General features: G+C 34.5%; 1 protein-coding gene and 1 long non-coding RNA gene across 2 annotated transcripts; both read right to left on the bottom strand.

Annotated features, from left to right (window-relative positions):
* Window positions 1–2,322: 2,322 nt before the first annotated feature.
* LOC113330434 lies at window positions 2,323–6,339 on the bottom strand. Its single transcript, XR_003350288.1, has 7 exons — window positions 5,228–6,339; window positions 4,963–5,075; window positions 4,245–4,316; window positions 3,705–4,143; window positions 3,315–3,420; window positions 2,502–2,645; window positions 2,323–2,389 (listed from the first exon to the last, which is right to left on the bottom strand). It is a non-coding gene; the product is annotated as an uncharacterized LOC113330434 (long non-coding RNA).
* Window positions 6,340–7,336: 997 nt separating this feature from the next.
* Window positions 7,337–9,271, bottom strand: LOC113330433. The gene is made up of 3 exons (XM_026577247.1): window positions 8,804–9,271; window positions 7,827–8,027; window positions 7,337–7,511 (listed from the first exon to the last, which is right to left on the bottom strand). The coding sequence occupies exons 1-3, from the start codon at window positions 8,827–8,829 to the stop codon at window positions 7,376–7,378; spliced, it is 363 nt and encodes a 120-aa protein (XP_026433032.1). The 5' UTR covers window positions 8,830–9,271; the 3' UTR covers window positions 7,337–7,375.
* Between the last annotated feature and the right edge of the window lie 6,142 nt (window positions 9,272–15,413).

Genomic DNA, 15,413 nt, shown 5'->3' with positions numbered 1-15,413 from the left:
CATGCACCTACAATTATATATGCATAATATGTTATGCAGTCATGAAAATGGATGCATAACCTGTTATGCATCCAAAAATATGGCTGCATAATGCATTATGCATCAATTTTATCTATACACACTAAAATCAACCAAAACAATGGCTACATAACATGTTATAGATGCATAACTTGTTATGCAGTCGAGAAAATGGTTGCATAATTCATTATGCGTTTGTTTTTTCTGTTGAATTCAGATATATACAGCGTTTTAGTGGTTGCATATTGATGCATGAAAAAAAAATGGTTGCATAACGTGTTATGCATCTTTTTTGGAGGCTGCATAACGAATATGTAGGCAGTTTTCGAAATTTTTCCCTAAAATGATGATCACCTCCATTTTCTTTCGTGAAAAACAAAAATTTGATATTGTTGTTTGTGCTCGTTGCGTAGCTCTCTTTAAGAGCTTTCTAAAGAGATAAAATTTGTTAAATTTCAAGGCGCGGATTTTTAGATATGTTATATTCAAGTTTGCTTTACAATTATACTCCTGAAAAAATAGTATGCATAACGAGTTATGCCTGAAAAAATAGTATGCATAACGATTTATGTATTGATTCTTAATAATTTCGGATAATTTTGGGTGTCACGGTATCTAAAATTAATTATGGACCTGACAATAAGAATATTATTTTTTTGGGGCCTGCGCCTAATTTTCTCTTTCCAAATATAGTCTATGGTCTTGGTTAGACCTAATTTCCAACAGAGGGCCCAACAATAAAGACGTAAGGGTAAGAGAAAGAATTCAGGCATAGAGAGGAGAGACGAGAGACCTAAGGAACCTGAGATGGCACTTATGCCTGCAAAGAAACCAAACCTTAACCGCAAACCGAACTGTAACCGCACCGAACCGATGATCCAACGGTCAGTCACGGTTTTAATTTTGTTAACCGTTAGATATTCGGTGCGGCCAACGATTTTACCCATAATTGTACCCTAACCGAACCGAATAACTGATTAATCTGAATCGTTAATTTTTATATACCTATTTAGATCCTAGCCGTCAAAACAGGCATATATATGCTTACCAACCCTAAATCTAAAACTTACTCCTCCTTCTTCAGCGATATTTCTTCTCTTCTCCCTCTCTATAATCATCGGTATTTGTTCTCCTCTCCATTATCACAACCATCAACTCGATCGGGAGCATCACAATCACCAGTTCTCGTAATCACCAATTTTTCTTCTTTGAATACTTCTTCTCGTTTCTGTTTTTCAACCAACACCACATGCAACATCACCAACACCTACTACACCACCATTAAAAGCACCACCACCTGCTGCATCACCGGCACCAGCAACACCACCTTGAAAGATTGAAGATTATTTTGTTTATTAATTTTAGGGTTCTTAAAAAACTAACTATTTTTTTTAATTTCTAATCTTTATGGTTAGATTCAACTTTATTTAACATGGGTTTTACAGATGTTATATGAGTGAATTTTTGAAGGTTCAATTTGTATCTCTATAATTGTGTGTTGATGAAATTGACCATAGTCAAGACATGCCAACAATGGATTGTAAACTTCTCCTAATTCAAGCTATTGTAGTTTAATTAGATCTTTTAAGAGTCCATTAGTTATGAAATTTGAACTATTAAGTCTTGGAATGAACCATCATATAGAGTTACAGGATTGATTTTTTATCTAATTGAAGGGAAATTGAAGGTATTTTATTTTATTTTTTCTTTTAATCCAGGTGGAATCGATGAGAACCGTATAACCGTTAAAAATAACCGAGCCAACTCAGATCGGTTTTAAAACTGAACCGTGCCAACACAATTCGGTTACGGTTTTGAAATTGAAAACCGTTGTATGTACGGTTAGGTGAACGGTTTTACCCATAACCGCACCGAACCGCACCGTGTGCAACCTTAATGACACTTGGTTGTTTTATCCCTTCTTATGTAACAAATAAGGAACTTGATTATGATTGGACTAAATCCGCTATATCACACTGGTTGCTCAACCCAACTTGCAACAGTTGTGTGGTTGGACTATATCCGCTAGATCACACTGGTTTGCTCAACCCAACTTGCCACAGTTGTGTGATGGCCGAGGAAAATGGTACGCTCAGCCTAGGACTAAATCTCTCTAACCACGGGGAAACTCTGACAGGAGCGCCTAAAGTATAAACATGCCCGAGATGGCATCACCAGAATCCTCAGTTTTGATATGTCAGCACCAATTATCTTTTCTTTTCTTTTTTTTTGAACCAAAAGACTTATTTATTAAACAGAAATAGCAGTTACATCTTTGTCTAAATGAGTAGTTAAATCAGACCACCATTCCTCATTAAGACGGTACTTTCTAACAGCTTTTTCCAAGGCAATAGCTGATTGATTACAACCTCTGTTCACATAAACACACGACCAAAAAGGATTAATATTACATAGGTTTACACATTTGGTAAGAAGAGGTAAGCTTTGATAAGGAGAAGGAAGTTGTTGCTGAAGAAACTTACAGATACTTAGGTTATCAGACTCAAAGATAACATGATTCCATCCATTAGCAAGAGCCATGTACATTTCTTCCAACAGCGCCTAGGCCTTTGCTTGATTGGCATGTTGTGTTCTGCTTACCGTTCCCTTAGCGGCCAAGAAGCGCCCTGCATGATCCCGGATTAAAACCAATTCCAGCTAAATAAAAGTTGGGATGAAACGAAGCATCTACATTAATCTTCAAGTAATTAACAGGAGGAGCTTGCCAAGGTAAATGCATGTGAACATTACTTCTAATAGAAGAAATTATAGTTACGGATGCAGTCAGATGATGTTGTTGTGTATATGCAGAGATACTATGTATGATTGTATTAAGATTAGGAGATGCATTATTAAAAATGACTTAACATCTGTGTTTCCAAATGGAATGCAAGATGCATGCAATGATATGGATGATCTGAGTATAATGATAAATGCTAATGTATGAGTCTGATGATTGCCAAGTTTGAACCCAAGAGAGAAACGACTGATGAGAATTCAAATTCTGATAAACTTGTGGCAGAAAGTATCTCCAAATGGCTGCTGAGAAAAGACAGTGAACCAAAAGATGATCTAAGTCTTCAATCTTATGAGTGTTGCAAAGGACACAATCCAGAGAAGTAGCTGCAGTAGCATGAAACAACTTCTTCTTGGTAGAAAGACAATTCAGAAAAATCTTCCACATAAAAATCTGAAGCTTGTATGGGATATTAGCTTTCCAAAATTTTAACCAGAACCTAGAAGACAGAGCTGTCGAATTACTTGATTGATGAGTGGAAAGCAGAGAATAGGAATACCTGGTAGTAAAGATTCCAGCTGGAGTGAAAGGCCAAATTAAACTATCCTTCTGATCCAATTGAAGAGGTATTGTAAGAATAGAGTCCACTTGAGAAGTAGTAAAAGCTGCCTTAACAAAGAAATATTCCACTGATTTGTATTAAGATCAATCAATTGAGAAACCTATTGATAATCACTCAAATGCAGATCATTCCAGTGATGTAAAGGGTTGGATAAATTTGGAATCCAGTTATGAGTCCAAATATTTATATCACGACCATTACCCACCTGCCATCTAGCATTATCAAGCATAATTCGAAGCCCATGAGAAATACTCTGCCAAACCCAACTTGTATTTTTATCTGAAGGAGGAGGATGAAACTTCAAATCATGAAAAGGGAAGTATTTACCTTTTAACACCTGAGCCGACAGAGTTTGTTGGTTATGAAGTAAATTCCAGGCCAGTTTAGCAAGAAATGCTGAATTGTAATGCTTTAGATTCTTCAAACCTAAACCTCCATCACGTTTAGGAAGAGAAATTTTATCCCAAAATATAGTTCTAGGAGATTTATGATTATCGAAATTGTTCCACCAGTATTGTCTTTGCACTTTATCCATTTGATGAATTGCAGTGTCAGGTAGCTTCAAAAGATGCATTTGGTACATACCCATGGTACTAAGAACAGAATTTATCTGAGTAGTTCTTGCTTCTTGATTGACTAATTTACTCTGCCATCCTTGAAGCCTGTTACTCATGTTATCTAAAATGCCTTGACAATTTTTATGCCGAGATCTGTGCATAAGTAAAGGAATACCCAAGTACTTTTCTCCTATACCCATTTGTTTCAGCTGCAGAATATTGTTAATATTGTTTCGATGAGAAGGATAAGTATGTTTACTGAAAAAGATGTTTGACTTCTGCATATTAATGACCTGACCTGAAGCCTTACCAAAGATGTGGAGAATAGATTGTAGATGTCTCATATGATCTGGAGTATCTTGGAAAAACAACAAGCAATCATCTGCAAAAAACAGATGATTAATTTCAAGACAATGTTTCGTTAGTTTGATACCTTTCAGCTGACCTTCATTAACATGTTTTTGAATGAGTCTATACAAAGCTTCCATAACAAAAATAAATAAATAAGGGGACAAGGGGTCCCCTTGACGAATCCCTCTTGAATGAGCAAATATAGAACTTGGACAGTCATTGATGAGTAATGAAACACTAGTCGTAGAAATACATTGTTGAATCATAGAAATCCAATCTGAATGAAAACCCAGGTGTCGAAGAATAGATAATAAAAAAGGTCATTTTAGTCTATCGAATGCCTTAGCCATATCTAATTTGAGACCAACCAAAGCATCCTTGTTCTTTTTCGTTTTCATGAAATGTAAAATCTCTTATGCTATGATGACATTATCATAGATGTGTCTACCAGGGACATAGGCAGTTTGGGTAGGGGAAATGATCTTAGGTAACATGGTTTTTAATCGATTAGCTAAAAAATTTGAAATGATTTTATAACTAACATTACAGAGACTGGTAGGTCTGTAATCAGCTGGGGTTTGGGGATAAGAAGTTTTATGGATAACGACTTGATATGTATGATTAATATCCTTCAAAACATATTTGGTATTGGAAAAATGTTGGACCATGGAAATTACCTCAGCACCGACAGTATCCCAGCAATTCTGGTAAAATGCAGCTTGAAAACCATCATTACCCGGAGAAGCCCAAGGTTTAATCTTGAAAACAACTTCTTTAATTTCTGTATCATCTGGAATATGAATAAGAAATAAATTTTCATCATCTGAAATACAAGGTGAAAAATTATTGAGAATATCCATATTAGGAGCAGGTTGAGTAGTAGTGGTGATGGAAGAAAAGTTTTTCAGGAAGATATCTTCAATCTCAGGTCTAGAATCATACCAGATGCCCAACGGACCTTGAATATCTTGAATTTGAGATTGCCTTTTGTTTTAATTGACTTTACTGTGAAATTAATTGGTATTCCTGTCAGCTTCATGTAAATGAGAACCAGCTAACTGCATATAGTAGTCCTTTTGAATAGAAAGCCACTGTTGAAGATAAGAATTTAAACGCTGCACTTCACTATTGTTAGTAGTCATATTATTATCATAGCAGTGTTGAAGTTGTTGATGAAGAGAATGTATCTGAGACTCAATGTTACCAAAGGAGAGCCTTTTCCATTTTTGAAGTACAATCCTAGTATGCTTGAGTTTACTAGAAAATTGATAAGCAGGAGACCCTCGAAAATATTGATTCCATCTTGTGTGAATAGTATCGGAACAAGAAGCAACTTTAAAACAACATCTATCCAGTTTGAAAGGCGAATGTCTACCTAATTCAGATGTAGTATGCAACAAAATGGGACTATGATCAGATGCAAGAGGAGCTATATGTTACAAATGAGATGAAGTGAAATGATTAATCCACTCGGAATTAACTAAAGCTCTATCTAATCTGACATACGTAAAATCAGCACCCATTCCTATGATTAGACCAAGTAGTCGTCGATCCAGAATAACCAAGATCAATAAGGCCCAGTTGGTTGACAATATTTCTAATCTGTCTAGAGTGATAATGAGCAGAAGGGTGAGTACTCTGAGTTTCTGAATCATGCATAGTAAAATTCAAGTCCCCTATTAAAATCCACGGTACATCAACAACATGGTTCATGTCTAATAAGTATTGCCACTGATCATGATTTGTAACTGAGTTGTTATCACCACCATACATACAGGTAAGAAACATGTCAGGCATGTGGTTATGAGAATTGATGATGGCATGAATGGTATTATGAGTAGTATGCATTATATGAAGGTCAATACCATTTTTCTAAGCAAAAGCAATTCCTCCCGAAAAACCAATAGAAGGAGCATACCAATAATTAGGATACTTCGTATGAGATAAATACAAATGCATTTTATTATTTTGAGTTTTAGTTTCAGAAAGAAAAAAAATATCATGATCATACTGAGATATGCAAAACCGAAAATAATCTCTAGTATGAGGATTATGAAAACCCTGACAGTTCCAAGAAAAAAATTTCATAACAAAGATACCAAAAAGAACAAGTAAAAAGTAAAACAAGAAGATAATAAGATTGAAATAATTAAAATTTGAAAAAAGAGAGGAAATAGTAACCTGAGTCCAAGCATCAGTGTTGTTCTGAGTCTGGTAAGCCTCAACAGCTATGTCCCATACATTAGGTTCAGAACTTGACTCCTGACTTTCAACAGGCTCATACGCCATATCAGTGGTAGGAGATTCACTAACAATAACCAAAGTAGGACACTGCCTAGTTCTTTTCTTCTGACTGTTATTGTTATCCATAACACACGGAAAACGAGAAGAAGATTCATACTGGGAAACAGTAGAGGAAGACGAAGCATAATCATTATCCGTAGCAGTAAAATAAGAGATACGCATTCCATCAAGAGGTCGTTGATGAATCTGATTTGGTTGTCTAAGTCTTGAACGACGATTAGAACCATGTTGCAGAAATAACTGAGCTTCTTCTTGAGGATTCCGAGCTTGTGGAAGAATAGTTTCAGCAAACCCAAAATTATGAACAGTTTCTTCTGTAGCTAGTCTCTGATTTTTCATTAGTTCAAAATTAGCATCAAAATGATCAGCTACTTTGCAAGCCTGACAAAGACGATAAGGCTGTTTTTCATAAAAATAACCCACCCATCTGGTAATACCAGCAGCATTTGCAGCATAAATACCATTGATTAAAGGAGTTATCACATCTATCATAACTAAAGCTCTGTATTTATTGGAAGTATGAGGGTTAATGCCATCAGGTTCTACAAGTCTAGTATCACATACAATATTTCCAAGAAGTCTAAGAATCTCAGGATAGGTAAACTCAGGAAGCAGATTCTTGAACTCAATCCAGTAAAGAGATAATGAAATCCAAATTATGATAGTCTAGATTTAAGTTCCAATCTTTAAGCACAAGCAAGAGAATATCAAAATTCCAAGCACCTCCATACAAAATTGAATCCTTATCAGAAGCATTATGAAACTTGATACTAAAGATATTAGGATCTAGGGACCTAACTTGAAATACCAATGATCATTCCTTCGAAGATGAGGCCAAATAGATCTTGCATCCTTTTCAGCATCCTGCCATATCATAATACCTAGTGCATATAATTTTCCATCCAAACAAAATCTCCATTCTCTAATACCAGTAAAGATTGCAGTGTCAGAATGAGATATAACTCTTCTATGAATAAGTTCCTCACTTAAAGAAGTTTCTTCCATTTGTTGAGTAATATGACTATGATGAGGTCTAGCCATTAAGATAAAAGAAACTAAACATAGGATTGTGTTGAACATAAGATGAAAGTATGGCAATTTATAATCAAAATCATAAGTATGTGTCAGGTAATAATAAACATAGGTTTGCTGAGTATAGGTATAAAGTTGATATGTGTTATAATCAGAGAAGGTATAACAAGAGAAGTTATCTTGAAGAGCTGCTGAATAAACATACCCGTGAGGAGAAATTTTAGGTCCAATATGATATATCCAAGTAATAGTTATTTGTAAGAGAACCCGATGCACCATTGCAGAGATAAGAAGCCAACTAGGATGATGCCAACTGATGAGAATCCAACTCAAAAAATTGATACTGATGTAATAAGACATAGTTGAAACACTGATTCGTGGCCAAAGGAAGATTACTGAAGATGAGCTGCCATTAAAGAGAGACAAACAGAATCAATAAAGATAAAGAAACAATAAAGAAAGAAAAGTGACAAATAACAAATTAGGGCAAAGAAAAGAGGGAAAAACAGACAAATTTAAAACATAAAAAAAAAAAACAATCGAACAGAGATTCGGATAAAGAAGAACTAGAAGATAAGATTTGAACAAGATTAAATAGATGAAATCAACAAATTTGATGGAAGAAAAAAGGTTGACAATTTTTGACTTTTCATTTGACTTTCGCTTGACCTTATCGCCAGAGAAGAAAAAAAGGTTTTTTTAAAGGGTTAATTGGTGTTTGATACTTACATTTTGTCCAATATTAGTGTTTGGTCTAACATTATTCCAACTTAGTGGTTGGTACTTGGAAAAGACGTTGAACAGCATTGATTATGTTAAATTTTAACTTCAGTTTAGTAATTATATTTGAAAAGAAAAACAATTAATTACTTAATCCTGTTAACAGTATCGTTAACACGTGAAACTCACATGTCCACCTTAATAAAATCGAAGAACATCTTCCTAAAATGAAGAACCCTACCCAGTTTCAAAATCATCAAGACAGATTCAGTTTCAAAAAAAAAAATGAAAATCACCGAGACAAAGATCCCAATTTGTTAACATGATAAAATCCCCATAAATGAACATATCAAAAATAAGATCAACATAAAAATCTGAAACAAACCATTCTAGAAATCTCAATCAAAACCTAATTATACAGAAAACACAATTCTTAAAGAGAAATTTCAAAAATTAGTCTACCCGGAACTTCTCAAGGCCATTATCATCTTTAATTTTTCGATCTGTCAAACTTGAGCCTTGATTCGCCATCATTCAATCTCTTTATTAAGTTCCCTGTATTGCATGCTCCATGATCACCACATCAACAAAGAACATAAAATTGATAGATAAGTGTGCTAATAGACTATACAGAATCATCCCCTCTTGTATTAGAAACCAAAATTAACAAAAAAAATCATTAATCAAATGATCATAGATAGTTAGATTAATTAGGATTCATATATCGTTGGAATTAAGATTTATGTATGGAGATCCAGAGAGAGAGGAACTCAAATGAAGTTGGGTTATCGGTAATTTTGAGATCCAAATTCAGATGCATGTACCGGCTCTGTGAAATCTTTCTCTTTCCCGTTTCATCTCTGCAAAATTTTCTCTGTGTAAAAGACGCGTTGGTTAGATTGGTCGTGATAGGGAAGAAGAAGAGATAGGATGGAATGATCCAAATAGCAAAAAGTCAGTATAGCACTCGTAGGTTTTAGTTGGGCACCTAACAGAAGTTAAGGACTTGTTAGGTCATTGTTAGTAAAGTTAAAGATATTTTATTATTTAAACTATTTAATTAATTAAAAAGTTATACACGTCATCATTTAACAAGTCAACGTTGGTCAACGTCTTTTCCAAGTACCAACAACTAATTTGGACAAATATTAGACCAAACACTAACATTTGACAAAATGTATGTACCAAAAACCAATTAACCGTTTTTTAAAAGATATCGAATTTGTCTTTTCTTCTTTTAAGAATACTCATTTTGAATATACCCGCACCAAATCAGAAAAAAAAACAAAAAAATCTTTTTGGGAATCTCACTTTTGGTATACTTTGTTCTTGTTGATCTGGTTTATTTTATTTCTGATTTGCTAATATTGATTTCCCATTAGGAAGCTTCTTACAACGAGTATAATTGTCTTAACTAATTTTATCTCGATATACAAATGTCTTTTTAATTGATAGAATCTTTCAAAGTTATGCAGCCCAAATTTGTAAAGAATCGATCCAACGGATGACTTGGACTCTAGCAAAATAAGGAGGGAAAATTGGGAATATGTCCCAAAATCGACTGTCATTTTGAGAATATATCCCAGGATTTCAATTTTTGGGAATATGCCTCAAAGTAATGGTTTCCGTCAAGGAATCGTTAAATAGTCAATTTATTGTAAATGTGTCTGAGACTCTGAGCTTTCTCTCTAATTTTTTTCGAGATTTTTTCGTTTAAATACGTTCATGAACCTTATAAATATGTTAGCATACCGTATGTTTGTCTTTTAATTCGCATATGTGATCCCAAGTGTGTGCAAATATTGACTACGGTTTTGGATGGAATTTTGGACGATTGAGATATATTCCCAAAAACTAGAATTCTGGACTTATCTCCAAAATGAAAATCGATTTTGGGACATATCCCCAATACTCCCAAATAAGAACTCTTATCTCTTCATCAGCGCCTATTGACTAATTAGTAATGCATCACATATACCCCTCCTTGATAAAAGAGAGAAAGAAGCCTACAACTAGCAATAAGTAAACTCCTCATTTGTGAAGAGAACTGCTCCTGTGTGTCTGATCGTCGATACTATATTCAAAAAATTGATAGAGTCGTTTCCTTTACATGTGATGTGTAGAAGCCATGATTAGTTTATGCCAAGTCAAAATCTGACTGTCCCCACAATACTGGATCCCTAGTTGATCTCCTCCCATTGTGCTCTCGACGCATGTGATGAATTACATACTATGCAAACTAATTGGTCCTCCCGGACGTCTATGAGTATCATGGTTGTTAGGTAAGCCTGGCCTGTTGCGAGCCTTTGAGTGAACATGGTAAATGACTTATTTGCTTTGACCGTTAGGTTTCTGCTTGTTATTGATCAATAATACTGACGATAATGCATGATGTTGACCTTGAGTGACTTTAGTTGCACATAGAAAGAATCATTGTGTTTTTCTTTTATCCATATACATATGCATTTGTATTATTAATTGGTTACCAAAATGAAGATGCCAATTCCAGGACTACTATCCAGCATCCACATTCCACAACGGTGCAGAAATGGGAATTCATGATAACCTCGTTCATTGTGTACTCGAATCGACACTGACAGGAAAAAAATTATCAACTGGTGAGATAGTCATAATGTGGTGTGACAACTGTCGAAGCATGTAGAAAGATCAAGAAGTACTTAACTGGAGATTATGTCACTGATTTGGAGCTGTTAATTTATTGTATATTTTATAGGAAAACAGAACAAACAAGAGGAAAAAAAAAAAGAAATTATAGCACCTTTTAGCCAGAGCCGGTCCTATTTATTCATTTATAGTTTATTTAGCTATTTCAGTTATGTTAAAGGTTTTTCTTAAAAAAAAAGATTACATGAAAATTTAAATTACTGTTTAGTCCCAAAACTCTAATATACATGCAACTTTATGTTATTCATGTCAATTTCTCAACTCACACATTGACTGATTCGAGACCTTTCACGAGTATACGAGTGATGAACAAATAAAACAAGTAAATAGGAGTTAATGTCACTATAATACAGTGGTAAAATTATTGAAAAATGACATCATTGTTCCGAGTATAAAACTTCAGAGTATAAAACTTTCCAACACGAAATTGTTCCGAGTATAATACAATGGTAAAATTATTGGTAAAATAATTGAAGAAAAGCCAGAAACTTTTTCATTCCTTATCTGTTATCAACACCAACTACCTTAGAAAAGGTATATATAGACCTAATTATAGGTCTGTAAGCATATGGCATAACAAGGTATCACTCTAAGGTACTTTTTTAACTTTACACCAATCTGTATCTTATTATGCCAAGACTCAAATATATCGTAAATGATTATGTTGGCTTAGACAACTGCCTTGATTGGTTGTCATTGATCAACCAGCAACTACATTCACTACGGCAAACAAAACAAAATTTTTGAGGCCTCTTTGTATTTGTGGCCCCAAGCAAGGCTTTCATTGCTTGTATGGCAGGACCGGCCTTGCTTTTAGCACAAGCACAATTTCAAAACCGGGCAAAGTAACAAGAGTTTAAGATGGAAAATAAGAGGATACAAAGTAACAAGAACATACCGTATAAGTATAATATCGAGAAATCCGACAAGATAAAGAGAAGGATTACCGAAGTAAGATAAATATAAATATAGATAAAATCCGATTAAATCGGCGGAAGAATGGTTTTTCTCGGAATTAAATTCCAACCATTAAGTTTGTTTTTCTTCTTTAAAAAGATGTGTTCTCAAAATATGAGTGATTTGCTCAAAATTCTTGTAACTAATGATAAGGCTTTCGTCGTCAAAAAATCACCGATGAAGATTTCGTCGCCGCAAAAATTGGTGACGAAGATTTCATCGCCGGAGACAACATAGATGAATGTTACGTCACTGGAGAGCATCACTATTGATCTTAAAACTCAACCTACGAACCAAGAACCGCCATTGAAACGAAGCTAAACCTCAAAAGAGTAGATAAAACCACCATAATGGTGTAGATAAGAATGAAACATATTAACAACTAAGTTAAGACTACTAACTAACCTAAAAAACAAGAAATAACGAAGAAATCTATTCAGATGCGATCAAAATGGACCATAACTTAGAAAGGTTATTGGTGATGGTTTTATTGGAAAAAAAGAAGAACGAGTAAAAAGGTTGTCGCTAGAAACTGTTCAGTTAAACTATGCAAGTTCGATGCGTTCAGAGTATGTGCTTCTAGAATTTTTGACTTTTTTTTCCATGAACGTACATCTTTTTTAACGAAGAGAGAATATACTCGAGTAGTGGAAATACATTTTGCTATGAAAATGGGGGTTAGATAGAGATGTTGGCGGGGGAAATGATAGTTTTTTTTTTACCTCGGGTTGCATATGAATCCACGAAATGTTATGGCATTCGATTATCTTAAATTTAGAGTGGACTTATACATAGTGACCCTTGGGTTGTGTTTGAACATCTAATTCTATGGAATTATCTTTTTTTTTATGGAAATGTCATGTTGTACCTCATTTGACGACCAATCTAATTTCATAGAATTCCGAGCCTATTTAATAGAAAGCGGAGTCTAAAATATGCTTTTAACTTAATTCGTAGGAGTTACATGGAAAATGTTTCCATGGAATTCACTTTCCTTCCATTATTTTCTTTTCCTGGTATCAAACACGGTCTTAGATCTTAACTTGTAGTCTCGGCCCAAATGTGTAGTAAATTTTGTTGCTAATTTTTATCACTTAATTTCCCTAATAAACTCATCCAATCACAAGGCTATTAGTGGGGTTAGTCGCGGAGAGTTTAAGGATTTTTAATGTATTTATGGGAATTTTGCAAGACACCTATTAGTCGTGGAAGAATATTCCAAAATCTTTTAAATATATATTAGAACAAACGGTATGGGGTTGAGAGTTTCATCCAAAATGAAAGATTTTATAAAATTAGAGAAAATATGATGCTAATATGCAAAAAGAAGAGGGTACCTAGTACACCACCAAGTTTTTTGTTCGTGAACTTGTATAGATAATCCTTGTACAATCAATGCTTTTAGATCTTGACAAACATGATCCTTGTTCCTGATCGTATCAAAAGGTCAACCTAATATGTACTTGGACCTTTAAGATCTGAATTCAACCAAGATAAAGTCTTGTATGATCTATATTTCAAGATCTGAACTCAACAAAAGAAAGTCTTGTAAGATCTTTACTATCAAGATAAAAGCTATCTAGGTTGATTATTGTACTACTTGTGAACAATATAATGCGGAAAAAAATAACAAAGTCACCAGAAATTTTTTTAACAAGGAAAACTACAATCTAGCAGAAAACCTCTGGGACCTCGTCTAGTTTGAACGCCATACTGAGACAGTGAGACCCTAGCATAGTATCAGATGTCATACTGGAATTTAGCTAAGACCGAATATATCCTTTAAGTTATTTAGCTATAGTTGTGCTCCTTAAATCTCTTGGATCTCGCAAGACCCTGCGCACTTAATTCCCCTACCTGACATCCTTTACAGGCCTAAGAGTTGCTCCACAGTCCTTCGTGGAGACTACTGCTATCCTTCCTCCAACTTTCCAACATTACACATATTTGATTTCCTTTAGATATTTTTCAATCAAGGTAAGGGAAATATATTTACTTTGAGGGATCTCCATGTAAAAAATATATCTGGAAAACCTTAAACAATTAGGGATCAATCTCTTCAAAATCTATTGAGATGCCTAGTTGATTCTACCTCACAAGATCTATCTGAAACAAATTTAGATCGTAATCTTGCGAAACTAACAAAGTTTAGAGACGAAGAACTCCTTGTAGTTTTATCAATCTTATTCCTCAATCGATATTTCTTGAATGGTTGTTTAACAGAAGAGACGAACCTTTAAAATAGACAAGAAATACAATGATAAAGATAAGTTTCCAGATAACAAAGATCTAGCAGGTAAAAGATAGTATGATAGGGATTCACAAATCCCAGGTAAAATCTTCAAAGTCATAACCTATTTATGTTTCTCTAAGAAACCTAGGTTTATGGAGGACGACTCTTACAACAACAATATACACAACATGTAGGAAGTGAGATTTTAGTTGTAGAGAGTGATCAGTCAGAGATCATCGTAACAAGAGATTTCATGTATAAATTACAAAATATGAATTTCATATATTCGTCTGAAGTCGTGTAAGGGATATACAAAACTACAATTTTACAATTTTACCCTTCGTCAAAAATCCACCATCAATATTAAGTCCCATGCTTAGTGAGGAACAATCATGTTCCTCAGTACGCACTGGATGGTGGCTTTACCAATTATAAAGGAAATAAGTAATTGAAATTAGTCATTAGAAATTTTTACCAGAATCCTGATCCACGCTCTAACGATGTCATGTAGTCGTTTAACGAGCAATGACTGAGGTGGTGGTCCTGGCAATATGACAGAGCATCGTTTGGAGAGCATAAGTTGATGAAATACGATTGATTTGGATGATGGGAGGATCAATTTTAGTTTTTTAGCACTCGTGGGCCCACTGCTCCAAAGAGGAAATCTGATTAGTGCATAATTCATATGATTTTAATGTCAATTCCATACTTGTTTAAGCTATTACTCTTGCATATTTTCGTATTATTACTCTTGTTTTCTTTTATGTGTCTCTATTAGGTGAATCATCCAAAATGGAGATACAATTTGCTAAAAAGATCTAAGAAGAGAAGTATTCCAAGTATCCAAGTGCCCAAGTCCAAGAGAAGTTGAAGAAGTGCGACGAAAAGAAGCAAGACGCTCAAAATCAAGAGAGAGGCCAAAGACCAAGCTTAACTCATTCAAATTCAGGATTTATCATCACCATATTGAAGATAATTGAAATAGAAAAAGAATGCAAAAAGAATGAGGTCATTCCGATTTTGGACGAAGAAGTTGCGAGGAAAACAAGCTTTTTATCGAATACCGAAGAAAAACCAGTATGCAAACGGGAGTAACTGAAATATCAGTTTGCATGCAAAATAATTTCCCTGGATTTTGTTACAAAATTTCCGTTCTCAAACCGGTATGTAAACCATGAAGTCTAAAATTCCCAAACT

The sequence above is a fragment of the Papaver somniferum genome, unplaced genomic scaffold (genome assembly GCF_003573695.1).
Source record: "Papaver somniferum cultivar HN1 unplaced genomic scaffold, ASM357369v1 unplaced-scaffold_118, whole genome shotgun sequence".
Taxonomy (NCBI): domain Eukaryota; kingdom Viridiplantae; phylum Streptophyta; class Magnoliopsida; order Ranunculales; family Papaveraceae; genus Papaver; species Papaver somniferum.
Note: the sequence above shows the minus strand (reverse complement) of the source record. Positions and strands in the feature narration are given on the sequence as shown.